Source organism: Camponotus vicinus, unplaced genomic scaffold, assembly GCF_025532165.1.
Source record: "Camponotus vicinus isolate PSW18456_S1 unplaced genomic scaffold, iyCamVici1.0 SCAF_6, whole genome shotgun sequence".
NCBI classification, from domain to species: Eukaryota; Metazoa; Arthropoda; class Insecta; order Hymenoptera; family Formicidae; genus Camponotus; species Camponotus vicinus.
The window spans coordinates 17,974,215-17,991,486 of NW_028141978.1; the positions used below are offsets into that span (position 1 = coordinate 17,974,215).

The 17,272-nt window shown below is 45.3% G+C and overlaps 1 protein-coding gene across 1 annotated transcript; it reads right to left on the reverse strand.

Moving 5' to 3' along the window:
- Positions 1–2,086: 2,086 nt before the first annotated feature.
- Positions 2,087–6,034, reverse strand: LOC145973775 (uncharacterized). Its single transcript, XM_083103349.1, has 2 exons — positions 4,566–6,034; positions 2,087–4,493 (listed from the first exon to the last, which is right to left on the reverse strand). The coding sequence occupies exons 1-2, from the start codon at positions 6,032–6,034 to the stop codon at positions 2,087–2,089; spliced, it is 3,876 nt and encodes a 1,291-aa protein (XP_082959475.1).
- Positions 6,035–17,272: the final 11,238 nt, after the last annotated feature.

The following is a 17,272-nucleotide window of genomic DNA, read 5'->3' on the forward strand; positions in this document are numbered from 1 at the left end:
CTGGTGCGACAGAGAGAGATAATTTTTGAGCATTGAAGTTATTCCAACATTTCTATTACGATCAATCTCTACTCCGTCGAGTTCGTATTGAAGCTCATCAAACATGAATGCGACGCAATTGTTTCCCAATACAACCTTCATTTCGTCATTCGCTTTACGCACATTCAACTTTCCCTCGATGTAAAAAAAGCTTTCGCACGGTAACGTGTACAAATCCTGATGTTGTATAGGTATTCGTATCTCGTCGCTGTATCCAAGCGTCGTATTGGCGAACGGATTGTACGTATGAGTCTCAATTTTGACGATGCGATCGTCAAAGACTGGCTCACCTCCGATATTCAAAATATCAATCATTCTTTTCGTACGATGAATCCCAATGATTTTACAAATTCACGATTCAACGCGCTCAGCTTTTTTATAACGGCTATTTTATTATTATCACCCGATACTGCAATAGTATTGTCCCTCGTAAAAGTATTGTCTATCGCGTGCTCCGTTTCATTCAGCACGAGCATACTATGTTTGTCGCCGCCGTATATGCAACCTTACGGTAATTTCCTCTCCTCGAAAATCGAGCAATCGATCTCCTTGATCCACAATACGTATCGTTAAATCCGTAATGCTCCGTGCGATGATCGGCAGATAAATGATCTGCGCCGGCGTTTCCGATATCTTATATCCTGGCGGTACACTCGGTGAAAACTCATGTATCGTGTGTACGCGCATGCCATTGCTGAACGCACCAGTAGTCACGTTACATTCTATACGAATAATATTTACGTTTATAATATTAACCGGTTCGTCCGATTCGTACCACTTGCGAGGTTGCAATATACGATTCGACGAGGATCCAAGCAAGGATCCTACATTGTCGGGTTTGGTAAAGTTTATTCTGTAGGCGCATTTGATTTCGCTCTTTAGTGTGCTATGATTGGCAGCGCCAATTCGGAGCGCTATTGGATATTCCTCATCATAATTGCCGGAAGCCCTGGACCGCCCTCACCGCCGTTCCAGAGCCGTCTCTCGCCGAAGAGCCCCCCGCGCGCCTCTCGCGCTGGCAACTGTTACAGCGGATGAAGGACCATTTTTGGCAGCGGTGGTCCAGAGAGTACCTACATACTCTGGCTCATCGTCCGAAATGGTCAAGGCCAACCGCGAGGCATGCGTCGGCAGACTTTGTCTATTGCGTAGCGAGCTGACGCCAGCAGTTAAGTGGCTTCTCGCCCGCATCACCAAAGTTTATCCTGGAGCGGATGGCCACGTGCGCGTCGTCGATCAGGAAGTGCCCCGGAGTCAGGGCACTGCACAATCCTCCGGGTCGTCGGATAGCGGTTGAAGTGGTCGCGAATTGAGGCAAGCTTCGATCTGCGCGAGTAGTGTAGCCATTTCCTCGTACGTGAGGGTGGCTTCGCCGATAACTCGCCGGAGGTAGAACTTCATTAATTTGACGGCCGCTTCCCAGACTCCCCCGAAGTGGGGAGCTGCCGGAGGGTTGAAGTGCCACCGGATCCGTTCCTGTGCAGCGAGTGAGGCGACCCGTCGGCCCTCCCGGCTGGCGGTGGAGAACAATTCCTTCAGTTTAGAGTCGGCTCCGACGAAATTCGTACCGCAGTCGCTATAGAGTGTTCGGCACATTCCTCGCCGTGCGACGAATCGCCGCAAGGCGGTCAAGAAGGCATCCGAGGAGTAATCAGAAGCTACGTCGAGGTGGATCGCCCTGGAACTCAAACAAATGAAAACGACTATAAAAGCTTTAACGGCCTTGTGTCCCCGGCCCTTGCTGGTGCGGAGCCAAACGGGTCCGGCATAGTCCACGCCGGTATTCAGAAAAGGCCGGCCAGGTGTTACCCGAGGTGCTGGAAGGTCTCCCATCAGAGGCTGAGGAGTTGCCGCCCGCCATCGCACGCACTTCGAACAGCGATGGATATGGCCCTTGACCAGTGAGCGGCCACGAGGAATCCAGTACTCCTGGCGAATAGAGCACGAAGTGAGCTGGGCCCCGCCGTGCAGCGTCCTCCGATGATGCGCATCAATGATGAGGTGAGTAAGGCGAGACGACCCTGGCAGAATTATGGGGTGAGCGGCGTCAAACGCCATCTGGGCATGTCGCAGCCGCCCGCCGACGCGGAGGGACTCCAGACTGATCCAGAAATGGATTGAGTTTGATGAGAGGGCTTCGTGATGGTAGCGGCTTCCCTCTTCGTACAGCAGTTATTTTCTCTTTGTATTTTGTAGCTTGGATAACGCGTAGCCATGTGAGCCGGGCCTCCTCCAGCTCGTCAGGATTCAGCACTTCGGGTGCGAATGCGGGTCGTTGAAGGCGGTGACGTAGCCATCGGCGGCACCAGGCAGTGATTTGCAGCAACCGCTGTATAGAGGAATAGCGGAGAAGCAATTCCGGCTCTTTGTCTCCTAGCTTGTCCACCGTGGCGGCGTGAGTGCGAGTGCGTCTCTCGGGGAGGTCAACGTCGCCAAGCTCCTCCCCGAAGGCAGTCCAAGGATCAGTCTCCGTCCGAAGCCATGGGGGCCCCTGCCACCAAAGAGGATGGTTCACCAGGTCGCCAGGGAATAAGCCGCGTGAAGCGCAGTCGGCCGGGTTGTCGCGACCGGGTACGTGATGCCAGAAGGCGTCTGGCAATGATGTCTGAATCTCGCTGACTCTGTTCGCTACGTATGTGGCCCAGAACGACGGATGGCCGCGGATCCAGCCCAAGGTGATTGTGGAATCGGACCATAAGTGCAGTGGCGCTTTCTCCGCCTTGATGAGGGGCAGCGCGTGAGCAACCAATCGAACCAAGAGCGCTGCAGCAGACAGTTCCAGTCGCGATAAGGAGATTTGCTTCAGCGGAGCGACCTTTGTTTTCGCTGCGACCAACCTTACTTCACTCTTTCCATCCTTTTCTGATTTAAGATAGACGGCTGCTGCGTACGCCCTAGTTGAAGCGTCAGCAAAACCATGGACTTCCAGATGGCAATCTGCAGCTCCTCCGCCCAACCACCGGGGAATTTCAATCTGCTCGAGGCAGGGGAGTTCCCTCTCGAACCGATGCCATTGTCGCGCGTCCTCATCCGGTAGCGGAGTGTCCCAGTCAACACCGAGTAACCAAGTTGACTGCACGAAAGTCTTGGCTAACAATGTGGACGGAGAAAGCCAACCGAGAGGGTCAAACAGCTTCGCCGTCAAGGACAGGACTGATCGTTTCGAGACCGTGGAGAGGGTGCCCGGCTTCGCAGAAAAGGAAAAGAGATCGTCGCAAGATTGCCAGCGCAAGCCCAGCGTGGCGTGACTCTCACCCGGTTGCCACCGTCTCGTGTCTCGTCGAAGGCAGTCCTCTGCTGGTAGGTCCTCCAGCAACTTAATGTTGTTTGCCGACCATTTTTTAAGGGGGAACCCGCCTGCCTTACAGATCTGTACCAACTGCTGCTGGATCTCCAGGGCTTCCGGCAAGGTCGATGCGCCCGTCAAGATATCATCTATGTAGACGTCCGAGCGAAGGACAGCGGCGCCTCGAGGAAGTTGATGGCCTTCGTCGTCGGCGAGCTGTTTTAGTGTGCGGATCGCCAGATACGGGGCACAGGATAATCCGTAAGTAACGGTGTTCAACCAGTACTCCTTGATGTCTTCGTTAGCATTTTCTCGCCACAGGATCCTTTGCAGCCCTCGATCGTCCGGATGCACCATGATCTGCCGGTACATCTTCTCGATGTCGGTCGCGAAGACGTACCGGTGCCGTCGCCACTGAAGCAGGATGTCGGCCAAGGCTGGAAGCAGATTGGGTCCCGTGCTCAGGAACTTGTTGAGGGTGTCCCCGTTCGGCAAGGAACTCGAGCCGTTGAATACTACCCTGAGCTTTGTAGAAGTGCTGGCTTCGCGCAACACGCCGTGGTGAGGCAGGTAACAGGCTCGTTGAGGAAGCTCCTCGGAGGACACTGAAGCCTGCGTCATATGTTCTAGGTCTACGTATTGTTTCATGAACTCTACATACATACTGCGGAAAGTGTTCTCCCTCTCAAATTTTGATGTGATGTGTTGCAGGACACGGCAAGCAGCTCGACGCGTCCCCGTTAGATCGGGTAGCGATTCGAGCGTAGGCAGCCGCACGACATATCGCCCGTCGGGAGCTCGCGAGTGAGTACGTTGGTAGTGATCTTCGCACTCTAGTTCGTCCTTGGAGAGGAGATGCGCTGGCCGTTGAGCCTCCTCTTGCTCCCAAAACCGACGCACTAAGACCGCGAGGTCCTCCTCGACTCGACACTGGTGAGTGCTGACATGATGTCCAGCAGTCGTTTCCCCCGCGACGCCGGAGAGGATCCAACCTAGCGACGTGTGTTGAGCTACCGGTTCACTAGCACCTCCCTTGCGTAAGCCCTGGTCGAGTATGGTGGCGTAAACATCGGCGCCCAGGAGAATATCTACTGGATCCTCCGAGCGGTAGCCGGGGTCGGCGAGTTCCAGACCATGAAGATGTGGCCATGAGGACAGTGCACTGGAGCTGAGCCCGCCGGAGTAAATAGTGAGCTACGGTAGCACGAGGGCGGCGACAGTGATCGGGGGGCCGCCCCACCGAGAGCGGAAGGTAAGCATCACCCTTCCTTTGGAAACGCCCGTCCTTTTTCCGCCGACGCCGAAGACCGTGACGGATGCTGAGGAGCGAGGTAACCTCAACTGCTGCGCGAGTCGCTCCGACACGATCGACGATTCCGAGCCTTGGTCAATTAGAGCACGAGCGTGGTGCCATACCCCGGACCGGTCGACTACGCGGACGCGCGCTGTTGCGAGGAGCACTGCCACATGTACGGGGTTTGATTGCTGCGCGACGTGCGAGGTTTTCGCTGTATCGGCCTCTCGGTACGCGTCATGAAGTGACGAGTGGTGACGACCACCACACGCCGAACAGTTCTTTTTTGACGTGCACGCGCTCGTCTTGTGTCGACCGAGACAGTTCTCGCACAAGTTAGTTTCCGACACGTGCTGTTTGCGCTCCGCGGCAGTTTTATTTTTATAACCTTCACAAAACATCACGAAGTGCTCACCCTGACAGTTGGTGCATCGTCCTCCTTCCTTAGCCTCCTGCTTACGAGCGTGGTGACTCCGAGTGGTCCTTGTACTCGAGTTCGCGGTCTTCGTGCTGCTGTCTCCTTTCGCCGGGAGCATTGCTTCTAGAGTATGCAGTCGCTTCTCCATAAACAGCTCCAGCGATTCGTATGACGGCGGTGCGGTGGAGTCGCTGATGGAGTTTTCCCACTCGCGGCGCGATCGTGGGTCTAAAAGTTCCACCGATAGGTACACGAATAAGTCTTCGCTGCTGATGACTGGACGGCCGATACCCTCTAGAGCGCCGACGGTCGCTTTAATCCCGTGGAACACTTTGCGCATCTCCACAGCGGACTCGCTTTTCATTTTAGGCAATGCGAGAAAATTAGCCAGATAGGAGCGAATTAAGAGCCGTTTATTTTCGTAGTAGTCGCTGAGGATTTTCCACGCCCGCTCGAAATTCTCGTCAGTAGTAGTTAAGCTCCGTATGAGTAACTCGGCTTCTCCCTTTAGACAGGTCCTAAGGTAGTGGAGTTTTTCGACCGGTGACGTGGAGGTATCCTTACCGATGATCGACTTAAATAGATCCCGGAAAGCTGGCCAGTCTTCATACTTCCCGGAGAAGGTCGGCAGCTGAATCCGAGGAAGAGTGGTACGTGCCGTCGACTTGGCTGTCTCGGCAGGTGCTGGCACCTTAGCGTGAAGGGCGCTCTTAAGGTCGAGTAGCAGACCCTTATTTACCAGGTAAGCTTCCTCGGCAAGAGCGGGTACGTCCTGTTTCATATATTCCTCGTTTTTTAGTTGAGCTATGTGAGCCACGAGCTCGTTGTTCATGGTGTCGAATTTGGACCACAACTTCTCCAGGTTCTGAAGTCGGGCTTCAATGGCTCCTAGCGTGACTTTAGCAGAACCGAGCTTCATTAGATTCTCATACGAGCGAGCAATTTTTCCGTAGAGTTCGGTGGCAGCGGCCACAATAGCCTTCACCTTCGGATCCATTTCACTCTTTTTACAGGTGGATGCACTCAGAAGCACTGAAGAACTCCCGCACTATCTCATTTACACGACACAAGAGCAATGAACGCGACAATCCGGCTCGAAGGACCAACAAAATGTTTGGAGCGAAAGCGCGAAATAGGCTGGGAAGCGAGCGCGGCACGAGAGAGTACAGAACGATAAGTCTCGATATAAGTAATACTATGTACAAGTTCTTTATTCTAGCTCACAAATATAAAGTTTTAATATATTTACAGTCTTAATTACTAACGAAACAAAAGGATCGAAAATTCGAGCTGAGTTCTTTAATCCGCAAGCAACGGAGAGAATTGATTAATTCCGCGAGCAACGGAAAGCACGTTTTTTTTCTAAGAGAGTTAAATGAGCGCGTCGGAGACTTTTCGACAAAAGACCTAGCGCTCTCCGATCGCGTCAATTTATACTCAAGCCCTTCTCGAAAGATCCAGCTTTTTCAAGCACTCGACAGTTACTGAGATACCGTTTAAAATTTGATGATCTAACGTGTCTTGTTATTATTAGATCTTTCGAGAAGAGCGAGCGTTGTTTTCGGATTTGCGGTGACAAAGAGATATTTCGCTATCGGCTGCCAGGGGCGCCGAATTAAAGATCGGGCCCTCGACTCTCTCTTCAATCGAGTATAATTACAATTATGAGTGTTAATTTTTTTTTCTCTCGACGAATCTCGAACATAATTGTTTTCAACATCTTTGGAAAGGTGTTCATCTCGCAAAATTGTGCGTTTGAGATAGTCATTTATAGCGTGCAATTCGTACGATCCTTCGGGAATCGTAATTTCTTTGTCGTCGTTGCCAAAGTAAAATTTATTATTCGAAAAATTTACGTTCGGAATCGTATGATAAGTTTCAAAATCCGTTAATCCGAGCTCGTAATCGACATCGGTCAAATCTATAGCGGGAAAATAGCTTACAGCGAGAACGCTGCTTCTGCCAGTCAACGTAAGTGTCAGTGACATGTCGAACGAATAGTGAGTCGTGACGGTGGATTGTCAAGCTTTAAATTGATCGTCGACTGTTTGAAGAAATTTTAAACACAACTGTCCACAGATACTCTGATTGTAACTTTGATAAGATGTGTAATTATATTCAATTTTCACTCGTCCGAAATATCGCGCAAGTTCCTTGGGTGGTCGAAGATTTCCAAAACTGTCGAAATATACGACACGATCTCCCCTCTTTGCGTACACTACCCAATGAGTACCGGGACTATCAACGTCATCCAAATTGACGATACCGCTCTCGTTTCGTCGTACACCGCTTATCGGTAAATTATTGCGTATGAAAACACCTCTAAATGAAGGTATGCGCATACGTTTCGCCAATTGTTCCAATTGCACGTTAGTTGTCGCACCCGTAGGCATTATTAATGTTTTTTCGACGTTTTTTTTTCTCTTAGACTTTGTTGAGAATCCCTGTCCACGCTTGTACGGAGCGAGATAAAGTCCGCGACCTTCCATAGTGCGATTGTGACGCTGCAACTCTTCCAGCTGACGTTGCGCCGCCTTGCTATGGTTTACCGCCTTTGCGATTCCCGCCGCACCGCCGGCCAAAGAACCGACAACTCCCAACAACGGTAAAAGTGGTAAAATATCACCTCGTTTCGCTACTGGAAGTATTCGATTTTTCCTCCTCTTTGTCGTCAACGACTTTTTCATCCCCATGCCGAGTTTTGTCTTTGCCTTCATTGCCGCCCAAACAGTCGTAGCGGCTGCTCTTTCGCCAAGAGTCGAATCCCTCGCGGTAATGCGTTCTCGCGCTTTGCAGCTCGTATGCGATCCGCGACGTGTCGTTGACCGAGGTCGTTGCTTCGCGAGTAAGCAATGTCGTGCTCGCGACAAACGGCGTCCAATGGATTGATGCCTCGATCGCCTCTAGCCAATCGTTTCTCTAATCGAGTTCCCGGGCCGCAAAACTGATAACCGGGAATATATATATGTAATTCGATGGGAAGCGCGTTTATCGCACGATTTAAGAGACCGCTACCTCTTACAATTCTCGCTGACATTCGTAGCAATCTTTTATTAACGATGGTGAACCGTCGATGTGTGTTCGCTGCCACGGCTGATTGTAATGTCGCATGCACGAACGATATTGTTGAACCTCCGAATCAACCTTTATATATTCTGGAAGCTTGTCCCACAATCGTTCCACGTAATCACCAAAATTTTGCAGTAAAACAATCTTTGGGATATACTGCAGTTGTTCGGCGGTAAGCCGGAGAATGTCTCTTTTATCCGACAGAAGGAGAAACATTTTTGATACTGAGCGGTTTCGAGTCGAGACACCTCTATAAATAGGTCTCCCCTCGTGATCATTCACAAAATTGATTCGAAAGAGAAAACATGCGGTTCGTGCGACAAGCGCGGATAATCAAAGTATCAAATTTCGACGATAGACTAATATCGGAGAAAAAAGTACGCAAGCATGAAAACATGCTACCGACTACTATACGCAGTATCGTTTGCGGCCCTTCAAACTGCGGTAAGACAAACGTGTTGATTAGTTTGATAGAAAGTCTGTAAGGTGTACGTTTCGAGAACGTGTACGTATACTCGAAATCGCTTCAACAATCGAAATATAGATACTTGGAAAATTTACTAGCACCTATAGACGAAATTGGTTATTTTACATTCTCTAATAACAGCGATGTCATTCCACCGAGCGAGGCGTTTCCGAATTCCATCTTTATCTTTGATGACGTGGCATGCGACAAGCAAGATACGATAAGAGAGTACTTTGCAGTGGGTCGACACTCGAGCGTTGACTGTTTCTATCTTTGTCAAACGTACGCCAAGATACCTAAGCATCTTATACGCGACAACGCGAATCTTTTGATTTTATTTAAACAAGACAGCACAAACTTGAAACATGTGTACAACGATCATGTAGATACCGACATGTCTTACGACGATTTCCGCGCAATGTGTCAGAAATGTTGGCAACGCAAATATGGCTTCGTAGTCATTGATAAAGACAGCAGTTGATCAATGGACGATATAGAAGAGGATTTAATGATTTCGCCATACCGTAAAGCGATCAGTCGTCATCGACACATCGATCGAGCATCATGAACGGCGATCGTGAAAAGATTGCGAGAGAGATTGCAAAAACGAGCGAATCAATTCGCAAAAAATATTGCGTTTTGAAAACTGGTAAAATGGAAGAAGACGTTACATTGGAAAGACAATTTAAGCCAATTACCAAACCTTTAAAACAGCTTGTCGGAAATACTGTGGAATCTGATGCGCCGAAAATCGAGCCATTGAGTTTGACGTTCGGAGAGAAGCATGAAGAAAAAATAAAAGAGTCAAAGCAAGGAATAAAGCGAGCACGGATAAATATGCCGATAAACGATTCGCCGATATATTCGACATCGAATCGATCAAAACGAAGGAAACAATTTTCTAATATGGCTACAGTTTCTACTCCGATAAAAGTACAACTGCGTCAAACAATACCATCACCGTCCGTCGAAGAAATTTACGAGACAACTCCCGATTCGTTTGTAACATCGGTCCGACACGAATTAGAAACGTCCGAAGGTCAGAAAACGTTCCGAGATCATTTTGGTCCACTAGCGCAAAAATATATAGGACCTATCATGAGTGTTGATAAAAATAGGAGTATGGATTACGTCTACGGTGTTAAATTTACCAGCGAAGGAATGATGCTCGGTGATAGACGTTTCGATGTGGACATGGAAGATAATATAATTATCGATGGAATAAAATATACGGGAACTGAAGGTATCTACGATTTGATTTTTAGAAATATTCCCAATAATTAAAAAGACACTCAAGACGATTTGTATAAATATCAAAGTATATTAAAAGCAACAAATGCGCATAAACGTGACAACAAAGTTAATAATCCTATTAAAAGTAATAAAGGATATAAGTATAAATATATAATTGCGCCATTATTCCCCGATAAAAAGGCGGGAAGAGGTATAGACGCGCCGCGCACCATGACGCTAAGCGACAACATGATCGATTACGTGCATTGGAACGATCCCAACGAATTGGTAGATCGTTTGCGATTGCTGGACGCCTCGCGTCGAGTCGGCAACAACGCTCACGACAATGAAAATCTTGTCAATTATCGAAAAACTTCGCGAGGCCGGCGTTATTATAAATTAAACTATGCCTCGACGATACGTGTCATTCGGTCAAAGTTCTCGGTACCGAAATGTCGATTAATAAATTTGGATTATCGCTCGGAACGTTGAATAATTTGTACTATCAATGGAATGGATTATTGAGAAATTACGTTCGCGATAACGCTCTCTGCCAGACTACTACCGGCTTTGACGAAAGGCCGCGCAAGATTCAACGCGTAGCGCAACCGGAAGCTGATACTGACGCCGTCAACAAACGATACTGGATAAACTTTTGAGAGATCGACAGGGAGAAATTGAGCAAAAAATTATCGCGCTCGAAACAAACGTGCAGGCGCTACGAATAATGATGGACGATAAAGAATGATAAAGAATGTGCTGAGATATGCAACATCTGACTCGGCACAGTAAACGAGACATACTAATATCGCAATATTAATTATGCCTCGATCAAACATGCGAAAGAAGAAAAACACCTCCGAAAAGCGACTAGTCGAGGAATTACATGCTCCGGCGAGAAGAAATTTTCCACGAAGACGCGTCATTGTACGCGGATACGACGATCTGTGGCAGGCGGACGTGGTCGACATGCGTTCGTACTCTCGACTCAACAAGGGTCATAAATACAAACTCACAGTTATCGATGTGTTGAGCAAGTATGCGTGGGCCGTACCGCTCAAGAGTAAGAGCGGAAACGAAATGTCCGAAACGCTCGCAAAGATTATTGGAGATGATAAAAGGTGTCCGAAAAATTTTCAAAGCGACAGAGGAAAAGAATTTTACAACGCGAGTGTGCAGAAACTCATGAAGAAACACAACATTAATCATTACTCGACATATTACGTTATGAAAGCCTCGGTCATAGAACGATTCAATCGTACTTTGAAAAACAATTTGTGGAAAATGTTTACGTTTAATGGAAATTATAAATGGATCGACGAGCTATCTCAACTCGTTGCAGAGTACAATACGCGAAAACATCGCACCATCGGTATGAGACCTGTCGACGTCACTCCGGCGATCGCCGAAAAACTTTTAAATACAGTGTATAGCAACGTAAAAATTGCGGCTCCGGCAAAATTTAAAGTAGGCGATTCGGTACGCGTGAGCAAATACAAGACCATCTTTAAGAAAGGTTTCACACCTAATTGGACCGAAGTTTTTAAGATTGTCGAGGTGCAGAAAACTAATTCCGCGACGTTCATACTCGAAGATTCGCGTGGAAATCCCGTCGCTGAAGGATTCTACGAATTCGAATTACAACGCGTCGCTAATCCCGACGTATATCTCGTGGAAAAAATTTTGCGGGAAAAGGGTGATGACGTATACGTTAAATGGTTGGGAATGGATAAATCACACAACTCTTGGATACATAAAAATAATGTATTGTAAATATTTATTAAAATATATAAAATATGTGTATAAAAAATATAAAATTTATTAAAATATAAAAATATGTAAAATGTATAAAATATAAAAATATATACATGGTTATGTACAAAATATACAATTAATAATAAACAAAATATACATTTATTTACAAAGGTATTCTATAATGTCCCCACAGTAACGTATCAGTAGTTTCGGGTACGATATACCGCATATCGTCGTACGGACTCAGAGCAGTTTTCGTCTCGCAGATCGTGTATACTTGGTGCAGTTTAGATCGTATACACGACTGCTGACGCGTCATTTCAATTTCTTCGTTTAAACACCGCGTGTAATCGTCAAACGTTATCGTTCTCGCGACAACGTTACTCTTGACACCTTTAACTTTCTTCGTGTCCTTTTTCCCATTCACTCGTAACGCGTACATCTTTGCTCTGAGCCCGACGAATTCGGTCATTATGGCGCCGTTGTTTTCGTCCTTCATCAGGCCCGGTACCTTTTTATTTACAAGCGGTATACCATACGCATTATCCACCGCATAATCCCTCGTATCGAATCTGACGATATCACACTTCATAATCTCATACACATCCGCGCACTCAATGTGATATATGAGACTATCCGTATCGGTGTACATTACCCGGCATTTGTCGCGATACATTGGCGTCATATACTCGTGATGAAATTTGTACAAACATGTCTTGGATATGTCGAGTATACACATACCCACGTAAATCGGTTTATAGAATTTCACCTCGAGTTTGCGCAATTCCACAGCTATTAAGTTTTCCGAAAAGACGCTTCTGCTGTGGAAATTTGGCTTTGCGATCATTGCCTCTGCGCCATACCGCCTGTCCCAGTGCGTTATGAGCCTAACATCTACACGATTCCGCACATTTTTTATCGTTTTGCCAAATACCGCATTGTTCATCAATTTGTATAAATTTTTTTCGAAATCATTTTTAGCCAATGTTCTAAAATGTGTATTTAGTTCTATGTAATTTTGAAGCCATGGAGAAAACTGTAAAATTCTATGTATTTTTGTGATGCGAAGACTGTGACGCGTACACTGCTGCAGGTTGCGATAATGTATCACGTAACGCTTCTTATCGTATAGCGTTGCAAGCAGTTTGAGCTCTCGCTTGCCAGGTGGTTTGTCGCGTGTCGGGCAAAACGATAGGTCAGTGTGCGCATCGTGAAGATGTTGCGGGTACTCGAGATCGACTTCGAGGACATAGAATGTAGGCGAATCTAGCGTGATGGATGATATGTTAAAATTGGTCACGTCATCGACCCATCGAAAATCGGCGTAAGGCAACGGTTGACACATTGCCCATCCGTACAAATTATTTACATCAAAGTACATCAAGTACGATGATGGTTTCGATGGATCGTACGACTCCATATACTTGTTATTAGCACGAGCGTATCTACCCGAACATTGACTCAGACCGCTGCGTATACCACGTTCGATGAACATAACCATGTCGATGTCAGTAAGCAACTCGAACGTAATTTTCGTATGCTTCAACATGGCGTCCGACGTGTATCCGGGGAGAGTATAATAATACGCGGTGTCGAGTCCGTAACTTTCGATACATTTATCTCGAAAATTTTCGAAAATATCGGCTAATAACAAGACATCAATTTTAAGATATAAATCGCTATATTCGCCTAGCGTCCGAATGGAGAATCACGTCCAGATGTTCTCGGCGTGCGTGTAATCGCCCTCGGATACAGTGTCACCGGTCAAGGAACTGTAAAATGATTCGCGCGGTGATAAACACGTATCTTGCAACTTGTCAACGGAATCGATGTATTCGTACGGAAATACCTTTTCGCGTTAACAAATTGAATTTTGTGTTGATAAATTTTGAAATTCTGATTTTAAAATTTTGAGTTTGTCTTTGTCCAAAAATGATGCCAATTTGTCGAGACTCGATGCGAGAAATTTGAATGAATCGATGAAACGTAATTTTACATGAGTTTTTGATTCTTCTTCCATACAAACATTTTTGGTAAACGAAATATATTTCTCTTTTGTTATCGGAAGTAAGTCGATTCTCCCTTCGAACGCTATTCCCTCGATAATAAAGTGCGAATCGTAACCGGATAAATTGTGAAAAATTATCGGAATACAAAAAGATTGCTTATAATTTAAATTGCAATTTGAATGTGCGGGACCTCTGTACCGCCCGGTCAGATGGCAATGATCGCGAACGCGTGTATCATCTTCCGCGAACGGTTTTTCGCATATATGACATTGAGTGGCGCTATGGAATTTCTCCCACTCTTCGGACGTCAAATTTACCATGGGGACATTTGTTTTTAAAATATTTTTTACACGTAACGCTAAATTTTTGAGGTCTGCGGCGAACCATGCTATACAATCGGCACTGCGATGCGAATGATACGCCGATAAAGATTCGTCGTATGAACAATGTACATAGTAAGCTATGCTAAATACTTGGTGATGTTGGTACAAATTTTGTTGTTCTTCCTCCGTCTTGGCCAGAACGCACTCCAAGTCGGCGTATACGATGAATGGAAGCCGCTCCTTCCGATTAAAGTTGTTGAACGATAACCACTTGTCCTTATCGCTCGGCAATCGGACAGCGCAATCGTTCATCTTTCCGCAGTCGACCGTATGCGACTGCAACTTGGCGTCCGAATTAAAATAATATAAGCATCTGTAAAAGAAAAATTTTAATTAAGATTTATATAACAAAGTGTATAACCTATAATTATTCAAATAATATAAATTAAACTTACCGATCGCAGATATATTTTGGATTCTTGTGTTTGCTCAATTGCGAGCTCACTAGCCGGGATAAATTCTTGATCCACGCAAAATGTCCGACGCTGTTGTCTTCAATGTACAGCAAGTTGACATGCTTGTCCCGCTTCTGCTGCGAAAAACGTATCGGGACAATGCTGTTCTTGTCTTCGATTCTGTACACATTTATAGAAATGTCGTTAACAAGTTCAAAATTTTTTATTTGGTTCACAGTCACTGGAAACTCAATGTCCCGGAGATTCAGCACTGTCGCATAATGCGGGTACGATGATTCCCGTTCCGCCTTTCTTTCAGCGGGATATAATGCGGCGACCACTGCCCACGCGAAACACGCATTGTCCTTTGATTGCACGTTAATCACCGCTCTTTTCATCATAATGTTCCGCGGCAATTTAATATGACATCCCGCGCGCATATGATTATACTTATTTATATTTACAGTTAAATTTAGTATTCGCGACAAAGCCCACCCGCTATCGCGTTCCTGAAACTCTTCTAGCAATGCTAAGGTGGGCTCGATGACGCACCGTTCGTACCACTCGCGTAAATCAGACGTGCGAAAGAGTTCATAGTTTCTCGTATTGATACTTTTGTTGGCACGTTTATCTCCGGTCACGAATTCACCGTTAAATATAGTGTTTACTTTCACATTATAATATTTCTCTATAACGTCCTGCACATGTTCTATCACAATGTCTTTGGCGTCCTCGAGAAATTGACGAGGTTCGATGTGATTATAGTTTATCATCGCACCAGTCGATACGCGACTCTCGAACGCCGTATCAATCTCGCGCCACACAAGTCCATTTTGACGCGCGCTACATCCGGCACCCGCGTGTACGAAACGTCTACGTACTGAATTTTTCAACCCTTCGAGGCGCGTGATACGAGTAATCAGCGATTGTCGATGTCCGATCGATAATTCCGGTCGTTTGATTCGACTTTGCTCTTCCAACGACTCGATATACGTATCACATCGTTGTTCCCACACAATGTAATCTTCCAATGAATTCACCAAAGTAGATTGCTCTCGCAAATTTTGTTCCTCCATATTGTAACACACTTGCGAAGTTTAGCGTTTCCAATGACTGTTCCGATGTACTTTAGCGAAAATAATGGCGGGGTGTGCCTCTTTATCATGATTTATATACCGTTTCATGCATTGTTTTATCATCGAACATTCTAGAATGATTTCATCTTACAAAAAATTCCCCGGAGTAGCGTGTGCAATTTAACCTTGATAATTTCATGTTTTGTCACGTACATTTGGAAAATCTAACGTGATTGCATCAGGAGCAGCCGTACATCGGCGCTTGAAAATTTTTGTTATATTCAGCTAAATCTTTGTTCTGAAGATGATGTCATCGCAGCCGTACATCGGCGCGACAAAATTTTAGAGGAAATTAAAATGATGCGTCGGCAATAATCCCCTCTACATCGCAATTTGAGATACTATTTGAATTGATAATAATTCTAATACGATTACATCAATCAATAATTCTAATACAGTATTACATCAATCGGGCGTGTAAAAGGTTCACTGCTGAAGAAATCGATATGAATTTTTACGTTCCGATTCGAAACGGTGAAACTCCACCGTGTAAGAAGCAAAAGTATGACACGTAAGTTTCGATCGTTTAAAAATTTTTCTATTTGTTTAAAATTTTTTTAAATATTGGTCTAATTATTTATATTTTATAGTATTCAAAGTCATCGTGCGGCTCGCATACTTGGAAGAAGATACGCTCTAACCCCAACGTCGTACAAGTATTTGGACATTGGAATAAGCGTTGGAGTATCGTACGTGGAACTGATTCTCGGCGATAATCGAGGCAATCAAATAGTGTTGCCTTTTTCAACGTGGAATTTGTTGATGCAGAAGCAAGCAGACGTTGAACAATTTCTACAATCGACTGCTCTCCCATTAAGGATTGGAGATTTATCGATCGAAATGTATCAATCGAAAATTGTAAAACTCACATTATGTGACAATTCTTTGTAGATGAAGCCACAAACATTATTACATTTATTTAATTTTGAAAATTGTATCGATCATATGCACAATTGGTTATAGAGAGTATATACCGAGAATAGCTATCTCGTGAATGAAAAATTTAAACAATTTGAAACTGTATTACAACGTAATAATATTACTACTGTATGCGATGCTGTAAAAACGATACACGAGAGTGATGTCTTTAACAGCGAATCATTAATCGATTGCGAATTATTAACATGTGCTGTAAATAATATTCTTTACGATGCGTGCAATAAATAATTATTTTTATTCCATCTGTGATTTTAATTCTTTCCTTCCATACGAATAAGAATAGTTGATACTTTTCTCAACACGCTCCGTTAAAGATGTAGAGAAATGCTGAGGTAGATGAGACGTGATGCTCTAGTTGGAATGAGACAAAAGATATTAAAAGACATGTAATGAAGAGGAGTCTGCAGCATTAGAATATTATTTCTTTCGTTGTTCTGTGTTTCGTTGGTCTTGTGTTTCGTTGGACGTATAATGGCTGAAGACGACGTTATTATCATCGATGACGAAGATGTTATTATCGTCGACGAGGACATTGACGAGATTGTTATCATCGAAGATGGCAACCAAATGGATGTTGATAATCTAGACGAATCAGACGAGGATGGCTCTGAGGGAGAATCCGAGGTGGAAATACCATCTTTAGTGGATTCAGATTATGCTAGTGATAATGATGAAGAATTAAGACTGAAAAAATATAGACATTTAAACGCGATGGAAATAAATAATCTGGATGTTACCGTAAAAATGTGTCGCATCAAATACTATTATTATGATGCGGAAGAAGGAACTAAGTATTGTTCAGACTGTTTTCTGAGATTGGCATCGTCGTTTCGAAACGTATACTCCGTCC

What these genes read in the sequence shown, in the direction of transcription:
- LOC145973775 (XM_083103349.1), bottom strand. Translation starts at nt 6,034, where the DNA reads ATGGATCCGAAGGTGAAGGCTATTGTGGCCGCTGCCACCGAACTCTAC. An exon ending in ATGCTTACCTTCCGCTCTCG is followed by an intron (nt 4,494 to 4,565) that starts GTGGGGCGGCCC and finishes CGGCGGGCTCAG; the next exon opens with CTCCAGTGCACTGTCCTCAT.